Below are 14,858 nucleotides of genomic sequence, written 5' to 3'. Positions count from 1 at the left end.
AATCTACTTACTTTTTGTAGGGCAGCAGCAAAGGAAAAAGTTTTCCGTTCTTCAACCACGATCCAAGTCTGTTTTGGCCAGTTCCAAGGCAGCAAGCAATTGTAAGAACGAGTAACTTAGCTGTACGACAAAATGCAATCTAGTCAAGAGGGTTTGAGCCGTCATCGAGTACCCCTTTCTAAAGGGTTTACTAGTGTGAGCAGAAAGCATATACTAAAATGTGCCACCATTTTACCCTTCATCGACAAAGCGGACCATTCATTAATGTGGCAAAGCAGCCAAAGTTCTTGTCGTCACAGTGCACCACAAGCATGCACACAAACACAGACGGACACTGTGAATTTAAAGTGGATGGATAGTTGCTCACGAACACGAACGTGTCCGACACGGGACAACGGGTGAAAGCCTCTGCCATTTGGGTAATTTCGTATTTATAGCAAAAAAAGCGAGGGGAGAGGTTTAATTTACATCTTGTTATACATTTATTTTAAGTACACGGCACCGACAAACGCCGGACTACAAACGATCTAACCCGGTGGTGGTAGTACTATTATGGTTGTGCTCTTGCGTTCTTACATTTACGGACGGAGCAGCGGAGTTTAAGGGAAAATGAAACAACAACAACAAAAAACGTACTCTGCATCCCGCAGGACCGAAGGAAGTAGAAGCATTTTGCATTCCACAGATCCTGTCAAACGAGCGATAACGAAACGGTTTTCTGGGGGGTTAGAGTAAGACCCAAGTCGGGTGGGGAGGAGTGGTAAGGATTTTCGAACGTCGAGACTAACCCGGAACATCCCTGCCAGCCACCGTACACTACCGATGCTAAGTGTTTGGTCAGTTTGTGTGACGCTGTGCTGGGCAAAAGACTTGTGCGCCTTTCGCACCCTTGCATTTACACCCTTGGAAGCGCCCGGTACAATGCCGCATGCGCATTTACACAACACAACCAATGCAACCGCATGCATGTTACAGTGAATTGAAGTGGAATCCGTTTTACACAAGTGCAGTACAGCATTTTGCAAATACATTGCCAACATTCGCTTCCGCATTACACGAGTAATCCTTTATACGTACGTCGGTATTTTACAGCTTTTTCTTAACCGGGGCGTAGGAGAGAAGGACGGTTTTTTTTTTTGTTCTTTTCCTCTAGGGAATGGCTTCTCACATGCTAACAAATGTGATGATTACTGTCTTGATAAAGTGTAGTGACTAACTCATTGCGTAGTGACTATAAGGAAGGAGCTTGTAGCTGATAAGAGATGTCCAACAGAAAAAAACTTGCAAAAAAGTTTTAAGTAAGAAATTTATTAAAGAAGATGTCTTTACTTCCTTCTAATAAAGTCACCTGCAAACAAAGATGATACTTAAAAAATAAGATCCTGAAAAAAGTCCAAACACTTGGTGACACGATTTCGCACAAAGCCTTGCGGATATTTCCCATTCGTTGCAGCATTTCTTTCTCCTTCTGCTTCGAACCATTTCTACCCTCTAAAGGATAATCTTCGCTAGCCATAAACATGCAGTATTTTCGCACTCAGTTACTTCCACATTTCAGTATTATCTTCACCGGGGTTTTTGCCTTTTGCCCGTAGCGCTACTGCCATTCTGCTCCTGCCGGCTGTTTTCCAAATCCCTAGCAAGAATGGTGAGAACAGGCGTGGAAGAATTTTTTCAAAACCCTCTCCCATCAATGAAGATGCCCATGGCAAGGTAATGCGGAAAAAGACCCATGAAAAACCAGCGAATAATCGAGTGAGTGGTTTCGTGACGGGAATGCGAAATACGGTCCTCATTAGGTGGCCTCTAACTTGGAGGATTTTTTTCTTTCTGCTAGTTAGGTGAAAAATGGTTCCCTATAGAAGATTGGATTTTTGTGTAAAGGTTCTTTTCTTTTCTGGTGAAAATTTTCCAATAATGCGTTTTAAGAATTTTGAGTTTATATTTTAACGAAACTTTGAAACGCCTGGTGAAAGCGTTAGGCTTTAAAAAGGTGAAATGAATTCCTCTTTTTTTTGCTCTTTCGAAAGAATATAAAAATTGAGAAACATTGAAGAATAGTTTTCCAACAAAAAAATCTCTTTAGATATATAGATACAGACAAACCCCCAAAAAAGGGGTTGGAACAGTAATTGATAATCATCGATTGGATTGAGAATAAAACACACGCACACATCCATTGTACATGTGCGAAACAAAGCTCAATACACTTACCAGCGGGGAGTAGAAGGCGGAACTGTCCACACCGATGCTCGGGTAGGGGTTCTGCTCCGTCGAAGGGTAAGGCGTCCCGTACACACCGACACTTCCGGTGGGAATGCGCGAATAGCCCGACAGCGCTAACCGTGCCGAATCGTACTGACACGAGCACACTGTCTGGCCGGACACGGGATCGGTCATGATCGGGCGGCCATTTTCACAGCAGGACGTCGCCGGACCGCCTCCACCACCGGCACCACCGCCCCCACCGAGTGAGGCATTGTTTTGCGAGGTTTGGGAGACGGCACCGGGACTGAGGGCACCGGACGGTGCACCGGTGGCCGAACCGCCGGGACTGAGCGAGGGAGCATTCGTGGCGGAGATCGGTGACTGGGAGCTTGCGGTCGTCGTCTGTCCACCGCTAACGAGCAGCTACAACCATAAGAAAGAAAAGAAGAAACAAATGAAACAAAAACGGAAAAAAATACACATTCATCACAAAAACCGCACGAAACCAGTGAGCATCCGGGGCGGTCTCACCCCCGGGGGGACACACCGAAAAACCGCGATGTGGGTTTACGGGTTTTTAATTAAATTATTATGCTTCCCGATTCCTTCGTGGCGACCTACGCTTCCTCACTTGCATTGCGTTGAAATCGACAATCAAAACCGAAGCGTACGATCGATCGATCGATCGATGCGCTGCCTTAACCTTCGTGCCATGCCGATCGATCGATCATTTCCACAGCGAAACCCGGCCATAATAATCTTTCCACAGGGGTGTTAATATGCCTTCAAATGTTGTCTCTCTATTCACAACGACTTCAGCTTCCCTCCAATACCGAGGCGTGATGTGCGTGCAGTCGAGCAATGCTAATGGATGATGTGGAGAATAAGGGAGAGAGAACAACGTCAAACCCGCTCAAGAAGCTGAGCGATGACTTGATGGGTAACCGCAAGCAAAACTACATCGTCAAAAGGAAAGTATCCGTAAGAAGAAACACCAAAAAAATTTAAACAAATTCGGACCCAGGTCAGAAGACATTCTGGCTCCGGAGGACAACGGCGAAACTTGATTGGGGGGAGGCCCACAAAACAAATGAACAGAAGAAAAAAAACCCAAACACAACCCAAACCCGATCCGTGACAACCACAAAAACGCGCAACAGGCTTAAATAAATAATGAATCTAATGGCCGGTCTTTCTCGTTGAGTTGCGGTTAGCGTTGAGAGCTGAAACAAAAGCAACCCCTTACGCCTGGTCGGCGGCAAACGGGATAAACAAACAAACGAAAGGTCTTCCCCCCACCCGCCACCCCCCGGAGCCGGAAAGGGTGGCGGAAAAGAAGAAAGAATCCACCAATGTTTCCCTTCGGTATCGTTTTGACACTTGTGCACACGTTTCTGAGGAAGCCCAGGCAACAGTTCGGCGCAGTGAAGCAGTGGGAGCTGATTTAATAAGTTAATGTGATTCGGAGGCTAATGAAAGGGCGTGGAATTGGGAATTGGAACTTCTAGCTTCCTGTCCGATCAGAATGAAAACCCCCGGGACCCAGGAAATAACAAATATATACACGTAAGATATCATTTTCTTTCAGATTAGAACAGTGTCGAAAGCAGAAATTGGATTAAACCGCTTTTGCTTATCCGAAGAAGAATCGGTTGACTTCAAATTTCATGGTGATAAGAAACGATGCAAACGGAGCGATAGTGTTGAAGGTCAACCGGAATGGTGGTGAACCGCGATCAACATTCACGTGACATTCCCAGCCATGTTGGACCGTGTGGGCGACCACGGATCTTCCATCCCTGGCGCAGAGCGCATATAATATGGAAATAATATTGAAGCCGTCGAAGTGGCAATGCCAAACACCTCGCCACAAGCTGCAACCTACTCTTCGGCGTATCACCAGAAAGGTATCCGGGATGGCTAAAGCTAAAGTACGAAATAGACAACAGCAACAACAACAACAAAAAGTGGTCCTTTGCCACCAGCACAACAAGACATTAAAAAGAACCGGATAAAATGAGGGTTCTTCAAGAAAAAAACCAAATCTTCGACATGTGTCTCAAACGGCGCTTGAATCGAGTAGTCGGCTCGAGCAATAGAAAGAAACCCCCAGGTTCGAAAACAGAGAAAGCATGAGAAACCAACCATATCTTGGGTTTCTTCATTTACTACGGCACAATCTCAAGGAGTCAATAATGGACGTGAGGGACACACCGGGGGCAAATGTCGTGGTCGGAACAGAGGGTGTAGAAAAGGAAAAAACACACCAAAAATTGAATTTAAAAAAAATAAAGAACGTCCATTTAACCCGGTTGCCCATCACCGAAACTCCGTCAACGGAAGAGTTGAATGAAAGCAAACCGAAACTGTGGCGAAGATGCACGTCGAAAATAATCAAACGACGCGTCGGATCGTCGCACGTCGCGCTCGACAAACGTATCAAATTACTCGATGATAGAATGGCATAGTCAATTTGATTTTAATATTTGTCATATAATATGTTAATTTACAGTTAAACGCGATTAAAGGTTTTCTTGCTTTTGCCTTCATTTTTTCTCCTCTCTCTCTCGTACGCTTGGAAGTGTGTATGAGTGGGAATAGTACCATTGGGTACAATTTCAGTGCTTGACAACTGACTGGAGACGGTGTGTTTAGTCGTCTAGAAAAAATATGTTTTTCTTCCTTTTTTTATTTCTTCTGCCTGTTGATATCCATCGAAAGGACAGGTTTTTCCTGTCTTCTTTTGTTTTTTGGTGAATTTTAACCTCTAAATCCTTTCGCTATGCGTGTCAAATGTGACGGCGGCCATCAAAAAAGTTTTCACCTACGAGGGAGAAGAAAGAATTTTGCAGTCGAATGCAAATGTGAATTTGCCACTAAAAAAACTAAACGCCTACAGCAAATGTGACGGAATCACAAATTTCTGGATCGACATTTCACAAAAAAACAAAACACTAAAACAAGTGGTGATAAAAATCTATACCATCACGACACGGCTTACAAGGAAATGTCGATCAGAAAATTTAATCTTATTTAGAGCGGCCAAAAACCGAAATGAAGCGATGGTCGATAAATCTTAAAAACCTCAACCCCTCCGAACAAAATTGAACAAGGAAAAACCGGAGGGAAGGCGAGTTGGTTGGTGCAGCAAAGGAGAAGGAAATCAATTTGTCTTCTTCGTTCGGTGCGTTTCGGTGCCAAAACATTTGGACAAGCTTTTGACGCAAAGAATGATTTCCGTTCCAGTTCCATAATAGATGGCGAAGGGAGGGGTTAAAGCAAGTGTTTGGATACCTTTTGCCCTGTTTTTGGTCGAAACCGGCCGCATCTTTGCATGATAATACATTCTTTGAAACCTGCACGGAGATTGGATAATTGTGATATTGAGAAGGATTAAATGGCGTAACCGGGCTCATCTCGGTGATGCCTGGAACTCCACTACATACACGTGCACACGTCAGTCGTTAGTTGGTCGTCTACCGGTGTGACAGGTTGTCTTAGTGCCTCTCTCTCTCTAGATGTGATACTTTCGGCACCCGACTCGGTATTTCAAGCAGGAAAGAAAGAAACACCGGAAGAAACGACGACGATAACCCCTTTTTATGCCGGTGTCCCGATGACGCTCCGGGTGTTCCTACGCAGAAGCACATTCTGAAGGAAGTCAAGCGTCCTTGGATGCTGAAAAATAGTCTACATATCACGGATGGAGGGTGCAACATTCAAGAGACCTGAGTTCTGCATAACCAAAAAAGGGTTGGATTAAGGTAGGATAAACTTTTGCCTATACGTTCGTCTGCTATTCTATCAGGGCCTAATGCCTGGGAAGGACTTGGCTGCTGGGAAGGATTTTGTCTAGACAAATTTAGCAATTCAAGTTGTAGAGAGAGCGAGAGAAAAAGTAAGGAAAGGTGGTAAAACGTTTGTTGACGGGTACGATCATTTCGAGCTCGTGGGACTGTTGGCAATGGAAGGCGAATGTTGGGCAAGAAAAGGCGAAGGCACTCAGCGGAGGCATCTTGTGTGCAGTGGTTCCGGTTCAGCCCCGGGTAATTAATCCCGCAACCGACACGCCGGGGGAAACATTGAAATACACTTAGCAGGAGGCAACACCTCCCCTTCAAGTCCATCCTCCCCCGCCGGCCCCACCTGGTTAGGTGTGTTGCGCAACGAAAACCCGCACGTAAGACGCTACAGTGCCCGGGGTTCAGACTAAATACGCATGACTTATTGTACCCGAAGAAGCTGAGCTAATCCTTACGATTATATGGTGAGAGTACACGTACGTGCACACCGAATGAACTGTAGCGAATACCAGTTCGAATCGGTACAAATATATTAAGTTGTTACCAAATTTGACAAACCCTGCAGAAGAAACAAACAAACCACATAATAACGATACGCGCCATGGGTTGTACCAGTGAGCTGTACTCGCATTGAGGTTGAATCTAAATATGGAATAATATTTTTCTTTTCACACAATTTCGCTTCGTATGATAAGCGTTCCCTTTACCCGATCGGGTAATCGTGCAGAAAATGCACATTTAGCGCAACAAACATTTCGCTCCACACTCAACTCTAGGCAAAACACACAATTGCTTCACAATCAGTTTTAGGCTCAATTAACGCATGCCTTCGTTTGTTGGAGTGAAGTGCAAGACAGGAATACGCCTTTGGGGTAGAGAATGAAGAAAAAAAACCACACAACCGATTGCATTTGATAAGTTTTGTACGGTGCGAGAGCGCGCGCGAGCGCATGTTTTCACGCGGTTCTGCGATACGCGACTTCATTACGCTGTGTCCCGATGTGGACGGGCGAGAAGGTCGGTTAAGTTGTAAGTTGTGTTGCCCATTAGTTCTACATAGTTTTCACCGATAACAAATACCGAAACCAAAACACGGTAAAAGCAAGAGTTCAAAACGATTCCACACCACTCTTCCATAAAGTGCCTCGCAATAATAATTCGCCACTAACTTTGTACCAAGGGGCACACGTTTGTGGGGCTTGGTTTGTGTCCATTTTGTTTCCACCTCACTAAGGATTCGTTGAGTGAAAATTCTCAAACACAGTCCCCGTCCCTCTCTCCTCTCTTCCCAAAACCCCAACTCAAAGAGATTCTGTGCTCAAACCTACGCCGGTAGTAAAATTCTTCAACCCGACTGGGTTCCAACAATTCCGCCCAACCATAGGAATTGGAAAAAATGCTAATCAATTCACTACGCCTCCCAATGTTCCGAGCAAATACTCTTGGTTTTGTGGTGGGAGAAAAGAGGGGCCGAAACCGAAACAATTAGCTGAAAATAGATAATTAGAATTAAGTGCAAACGAAGATGATGGTGAAGTCTTCCTCGGTGTCGTCGAAGTGAAGATGGCTGATTCGTACCAAAGCAACAACAAAAAACTGAAACAAAAAGCCTATGGACGAATGCTTTGTATTCACCACGGCACTTTGGTTGCAGTCATTTATTTCACCATTTCCATTCCGTATCCCGGTAGATTGCTTTTCTATTTTGTCCCATCCATCCCCACGGTTTTTGGGGAGTTCCATTTCGATGGGAGGATGTCCTTGGAAGTATTTTGTTGTCGTTTTTGTGTGTGTTCCTCCCCACTCCCATCTTTTTTGGCACCAATTTTCATACCAATGAGCCTGCCGTGCCTTAAATTGTGCGTTTGATCGCACTCGTTTTTAATGATGTCTTAAACAGAATTAATTTTGTGATTTATCTTCGGTTCGGCCCATTCTGTACCACCCGATGTTTCCCTGATTTTTTGTGTGTTGATTGTTGCTACCAAGAAAATCATGTTTTTTGATGGTTGGTTGGAGAATTAACAAAAGGTTCACAAAATCTACACAAAAAAACCTCAAACGACAATTGGGCGAATTGTTTAGTTCCGTGCCAATTTGTAAGAAGCAGTCGTCGGTTTGCTTTAATTTATTCACAATTGAAGCTTGGGCGAATCGTCTTAACGTGGACTTTAAGAATATTCAAAACTAAGGAAAATCAATTGTTAAGTACGAATGGAATGATTGGAAGTAGAATTCTACCTCTCATATGTTGAATTGCACTCTACTCGCCATCGTCCAGTTTCGCCCACTGACCATCAAATCGTGGCTATGTCGCTACACTTCATAATCTCATTGTCCGGCAAAACGTCATAAACACGAAGTTTAACGAGCCCCGCAATCTGTGAGTTCCCTTCCAACCATTTACCCTCAGTGCGGTCCGGTAAGTATCCAATTTTATTTATGATTTATTGCCCACAAACGGAGCCTCGAGCCCACAAATCACTGGGGCCGTGTGCTCGAGAGGCTTCTAGTGCGAGCCCCGGTGCCACCCGTCCGTATCCGTAATTTGAACTCGTACGGTCACTGACAGGCTGGGTTTGGTGCGATAGAGTCAGTTGGAGATGGAGGGCGGACCATTGAAGAACTATTTAGTGCCTTTTAATGGTACCGATCCCTACCATCATCATTATCATTTAAAACAACGGAAAGATAGACACATTTGCCATTTCTGCCTCGTAAAGTGGTTTATTGTTCCCCGAGCTTGGTAGCAAATAATTGCCATTACTATCTTGTATCAGTACGTTGTTTTTTTCTTTCTTGTGTCTAACCAACTTCGAGTGCGAGTGAACTAAGCAGATGACAGTTTATTGACAGCTCTTTCGAGGATATGCACTGTTATGTGGCGTGCCATTTGGTTCTTTGGCCATCATGAATTAAGTGAGCTATGTTTGACCGTTGGACAAATAATGTTTACCTTTTATTAGGTACTGTTAGTGTAGTTTTAATATCTACTTCTAACGTATGCTAAGGCTTTTAATGAAGCTAATTATTGTATGTTTTATGCTGAGCGTGTTCATCACTTCGCTGTTGGGTGTACAAGAAAGCGTTGCAGTGTTTTAATGAAATTTACGTCGGAGGTAAATTAAGGAAAGGAATGACAGATTTCATTTATTATATTTGTAGATTGTACATCTTTATACTTGGGCATTTGTATCGCGTTTGTATGGTTTTTTCGCATGAAATCATAGCACGGTTTCAAGCAAAAAAGCACATTTGCAAATTTTCCATCACGACTATCACAAGTTAAAAACTATTTGAAAAATATTTTATGAGAATTTCTACGTCAATAGGTTTATATGTTTGAGATTCAGCATCTTTGCCACTTGTATCGATTGAAACAAAATATTAAAAATAAGAGAATCACAGGGGCTCAATAATCGATCATTTAGGTTGGTTTGAATTTTTGGTATAAGCTAGAATGTTAGAAAATATTTTTTGTTTCTGGTAACCAATCATTTAAATAAATCCTTTTTTCAGAATAAATACAGAAATTTTGGGGTTAAATACCATTTAATCATAGTTGAAAACCGAAGATAATTTGTGGTTTACCTTTGTTAGTTTTATACTCGTATAAAGAGAAGCTGTAAAGGTTATTTTATTATATTAAATCCAAAAATATCAACATTTTAAGGCATTAGTAAAAACTTCACGAAGTTGTATTACATTTTAAATCTTTTAACGTAAAAGTTAAAGTTTATAAAATTGAAAATATACGTAAAACATGTTCAAAGACTACTTAAAAATTGTTTCACATTAAAAATTAATACGATTGAGAGAAGCACCAGACCAGACAAACTAATTGAACAGGTACTTCTAGTGTTAATGAATTTTATTCATTTTTTTTATCCTCTCCACATTTCATCACCTTCCTACCGGATTGATTTTGATGCATGTTTACCGGTCTGATTCACAGCATCCCAAAATCGATCGATTATCACTAGTGATTGTAATGCATTTTGTTTGGCAAAGCGGAAAATCACCATATTTATAGGGTATGCACTGGAAAAATTTGCATAAACACTTTTTTTTGTTTAATACACAATCCCATGCCCGATTATAGCACGGGCGGAGCCCCTTTTTGTCACAGCGAAAAACACAGGAGAACAACAACAAAATAACTTCCAAAACCAATCAAAGTGGATCAAAATGAACGTTTATTAAAGAATGCAAATAACACCAATCGAGAGTGGTGATGGGGTTTTTTTTTTGTTGTTGCTGGTGGGCGCACTGAAATGAACGCCACATAAAGGCATAATAACAATGATGAAACACTGCTCGGTAATAGCTCGGGATAATATGAAAACGGGTCATCGTTGTTGTGCGAACCGAAAAAGACAACCAGAAACCCGTTTTTTTGAATGCCCCCTTCGGGTACCCGGGCTCGTCCTTCCGCTTAATAAGGGCTTCCGATTTTCAATTCGAGTAGCCTAAACGCATCGCAATTCGCGCGGGAATGATGATGTGTGCCCGGGTGAATGATAGTAATTTTTACGCAATTCAAACTCACACTTGTTTCAGCTCTTGTTCACCGCTCCCGAATGCAAATGCATGCAATATAAAGTGTGAAATTGTTGTAGCATAATGTATGAGAGAGTTGGAATGGGGTTTCTTTTTAAAAAAAAATGTATTTACGAATCGATAATGCACACTATCATCGAACCAGAGGATGATGCATTTTCCCCCCGAAGGTTGGTTATTGTTTTACGTTTGCTTATGGTGATCGCCCCTATCCACAAGAGCCTCAACATAATGTATGCGTAAACGAACGAAAACGGGCGCTACCGGGCTGTAATGCGTGCAAAATTTTAACCTCGAATCGATACAGTTTTTTTGTCCAAAGTACAGCTCTAGGCTAGGGACACATAACCGGATCTTTTCGAGTGCAGTAAAACCCTCCGAAACTTCCGTAAAAGCAACCAACCAGGGGCTTTTTTGTTGTCCCATTACTTATCGTTTCTCCGCTGTTCTGAGATCGATATTTTTACCTTTTGAATGTTCTTTTAGCAAACGGAAACAAACGAGCGGAGCCGAAATCCCTCCTGCATAACTCCGGCCCCAAAACCACGGCTTCATAGGGTATGGAAAAAAAGGACGTAGACATGGTGGTGTACCGTGGTCCCCGGGTGGAAAGGAGGTGGAAGCGGTTCAGGAAACTCTTATCAGTACAACGTATCTGCACCGTATGCGACGAGTGCGTTCCGTTACCTTCCGTTGCGAACTCCTGCTCTTCTACCATCATGGACGAAGCACTGCGAGTGGCAACTATACTGCAACCTGTTCTGGCCAATCTTTTGCACGGTGTTCTCCCGTTCGGAATGGTTTTGGGGACTCATTTTCTCTCACTGCCAAGTACCAAGCGCCCTGACAAAGGATCTACAGGATCGATGTAGTGTTGTTTTTTTGTTGTAGTTGCTCTGTACCACATCATTGCCCTGCAGGCATCATCCTGAGAATGTGGCTACTGCGTGATGCGTATCGCAGGCGCATGTACATCCCTGGTGCTGCACCAGCAATTGCACCGAAGGGCGTCGAGAGATCGAACCCCATCGTCAGGCATAGATGGATGGATGGATTGCACGATATGGCGCACCGTAATATGGGTTGAATATTTTTTTCAACACACAAACACACACTTGGCCTCGCTTATACGATCAGTTTGCTAGCGATGAAAAGCGTGACGAAATATTACCGCCGGGGCCAAAGGAGCAATAGCTTGACGCATCGGAAAAATTATGTGTGCGAAGGGGCAACAACAACGGCAAGAATCAAATGAGGTAAAGGTACGCAAAAAAAAACAACATACGTCAGAGCTCCATTCACTGCCACGACAATGGGCTGAAATTATTATGAGCTACCGTGCAACAAAACCAGACGTTCCGGTGAGGGCAAAGAAGTTTTGCGCGACATCTCGACATCGCACGACGGTACGGTATCTCTGTACGCGAACCATTCCGAGGCCTTTTGCGCACTTCCATGCCCTTCCCTTCGGAGCGATGGTACAGTGTTCCGCACATGGCGACATTATAAATGTGAGATAAATTTGTTGAGATAAATCGTTTTATTGACAATTTATTGAAATATTTTGATAACATTCAACGATAATGATATCACTGCTTTTGATGTGATGAAAGTTTTACAAGCTCCCAGCCTGTGAGTTGCTCCACATACGGATTGGGTGTGAGGTGGGGGAAGACGAGGGGGTCATTTTGCCCCGCGGGAACCTTCGGGAGTTCGCATGATACTTGCGCCACGGCAGGACTTAAGGACCACGAAGGTGTAACTAGATTTTGCGCATGCACTGCCACACATACGTTTTATGAGGCGCAGCCATCATCCCGAACAGCGCATCCAGTTATCCGTTACGGTATCCCTTTTTGCGTTGCGTTATGCGACGATGGACAGGTTTTTTTTTTGGTTTTTGTGCGCATTTCTTACGTTTGCTTTCTGCTCCATCCATCGCTGTACACCCATCGACCACGCGAAGCATTACGTGAGGACATGGGAATGATTTATTACTGTCCACGCTTGGGGTTTTGTGTTCCGCTGCCGCTCCGTTCCCATCGGACTCGTCCCCGAAACGTACAAAAAGGTAAAGAAGTCGCAAGGCATTTAGGCTGTGGTTTTATTGGGTGGCTAGAACTGGGAAACTCGTTGGTAGAATATCTTTGTCTTTTAATCTGTTCTGCTTTTATCTTCCTTTTTGGTGGATGAGATTGTTTTTTCCCCTTAGGCTCCACTGTCTAGCTTCGTATTCCAATTTGTATGTCTCGAGACGCTCTCCCGTAGCGGACAAGGACAAGTTGTCGATACGCATCATTTTGCTTAGACGCTTGCTGTTTGCAGACGATCAATCTTTCCCTCTTTCGCTGCAATCACGCTGGCGTTTGCTAATGAATATCACTATTTAACGGACTCCGCATTGATAATGAAAGGTTAACGCGATAAGCTTCATCTTCCGAATTCTCGCAGCAGTGCACTGGAGTTTCTTATCATCCATCTTTCAACCGTTCAATTGCCTAAGGTACATTTAAAGTAGATCGAGATCACACGTCGAAAATTCTTCACCTGCCTCCGTCTCGAAGCAGTCCGAGTTCTCGCGGTTTTTACTCAAGGTTTTGCGGCATTTCTTCGCCACCGGATGAAGTTGACGTTCATGAGACGTCCGCTCCGTCTACAATGCCATCGGCCACGTTATGTCTCGTTCAGACGCCTGGTGCTTAAACATTATGGTCGTAAATATATTAGCATATTTTTCTTCACCACCACACAAGCGCGACTACACTACGCGATCTCGATAGTCGATCGGAATGCCTCGAGCAATGTTGCCCGTACTGGGGCAACATTTTGTTAAACGTCTCCTGCGCACGGTTATGTGCGACGATCGGTTTCCATAATAACGATCATAAATTTCGGTGAATATCGTTATTAACGGGCACATCATCGAATGCCGTCGGCAAAGGTCTCTTTTCCGAAAAACACGAACACACGTCTGAAGATCGACATTATGCACCAATAACGCCGCCATTTATCGCTGGAAGCAACTTTTAATCAATCTTTTTTTTTCGCCTACCCTCTTCACAATCAATCGAAGTAAGGAACGGGTGATCTTCGGTGCGTTTCTTGGAGAGCGATTGACGGGAGAACCCGAAGCGATATGCTATCCCGGAAAGTGTACTCCACATGGCCTTCCAGAAATTCTACGTACTCACCAACGGCAGTGTCGTTCGCACCTTTCGAGCTGGCCAGTTGCCCGTTTGCTGACCCTCTGGCAAAAGACCTTGGAACTTTTTGGGGAGAACTGGTGCGTCCTCAAGCGACGTGGCGCAAACTTCCTACCGCACACCCCCTTCATTCGGATGGATTGAATTCGGAGGACGGAGGTCCACAATAAATTACATTAATTGAGATATAAATATTATTATCTCGACAAATGGACAATCCATCATGTGCGTGCGGTTTGAACGTCATGCGTTTTGACGCTGAACACACACAGACACACCACACCTGCTCGAAGAGTTGCGCCGAAGCAAGTGAAGGCTACAGCAGACGTCGGTGTGGATATTGTCGGTAAAGTGAGGTACTACTTAGGACCGCAACCTTTGACTTTGTGTAGCACCTTTCTTACCTCGTTTCGCTAGCGCCTTAACAAAAGGAAGGATAGTTAAAAAGTGTTGGTCGTGGAGAAGGTAGAAAAGGTTTCTCTAAATGGGAGCACATAAGTTAAGAACTTCATTGGTGGCCTTCGCCCGTGTATGTTTGATCTATTTGTTTTATTTTCTGTGCCCTTCGTTTAACTACGTTTCTGGTGAATAATCTTACACAAAATATTGTATTTATTCCTCCATTTTCAATGATTATTTAATATACTATATATTCACTCCCAACGCACTTCTTTTTTCTCTGTTTCTTTAAGGGATAAGAACATTTTTCTCACACCTGTTAGCGCTTGTACAATCTCTCCACACAGAGGTGCATAAAAAAATGAAATTTATCTTCCAACAACCAAGCAGAAACAAACAAATGCCCAACCACCATCCGTATGCGGGGATTATATGACCTACTGGCGTATGCATGAGTGCAAAAGGGTGCGTATGTCACATGAAATAACGTAACATATGGTACCGGTTTCGATTTTATCCCTTATGCGAAAATCAATTTCATCCCCATGACCATTTCTGCCCGGCGCCAAGATGAGATGCCCCGGGGATAAAGCAAAGCCTTTTCCGGCTGGTAGGAAAATCGATTGACCAGCTTTTTGTCGGGTGGAGGGGAAAACCGGGGTGGCAAAAGGTTTCAAATTTTAAA

The 14,858-nt window shown here is 43.7% G+C and overlaps 1 protein-coding gene across 2 annotated transcripts in view; it reads right to left on the bottom strand.

Moving 5' to 3' along the window:
* LOC125770836 (homeobox protein araucan-like) overlaps positions 1-14,858 on the bottom strand; it is a 112,844-nt gene that overhangs the window by 59,067 nt on the left and 38,919 nt on the right. For both annotated transcript variants that reach the window (XM_049440847.1, XM_049440848.1), the window contains exon 2: positions 2,215-2,631. In XM_049440847.1, the coding sequence (XP_049296804.1) occupies positions 2,215-2,631 (417 nt within the window). The remainder of the gene's footprint in view (positions 1-2,214; positions 2,632-14,858) is intronic.

This window comes from Anopheles funestus, chromosome 3RL (assembly GCF_943734845.2).
Source record: "Anopheles funestus chromosome 3RL, idAnoFuneDA-416_04, whole genome shotgun sequence".
Classification (NCBI taxonomy): domain Eukaryota; kingdom Metazoa; phylum Arthropoda; class Insecta; order Diptera; family Culicidae; genus Anopheles; species Anopheles funestus.
This window is presented reverse-complemented; position numbering and strand designations above follow the sequence as displayed.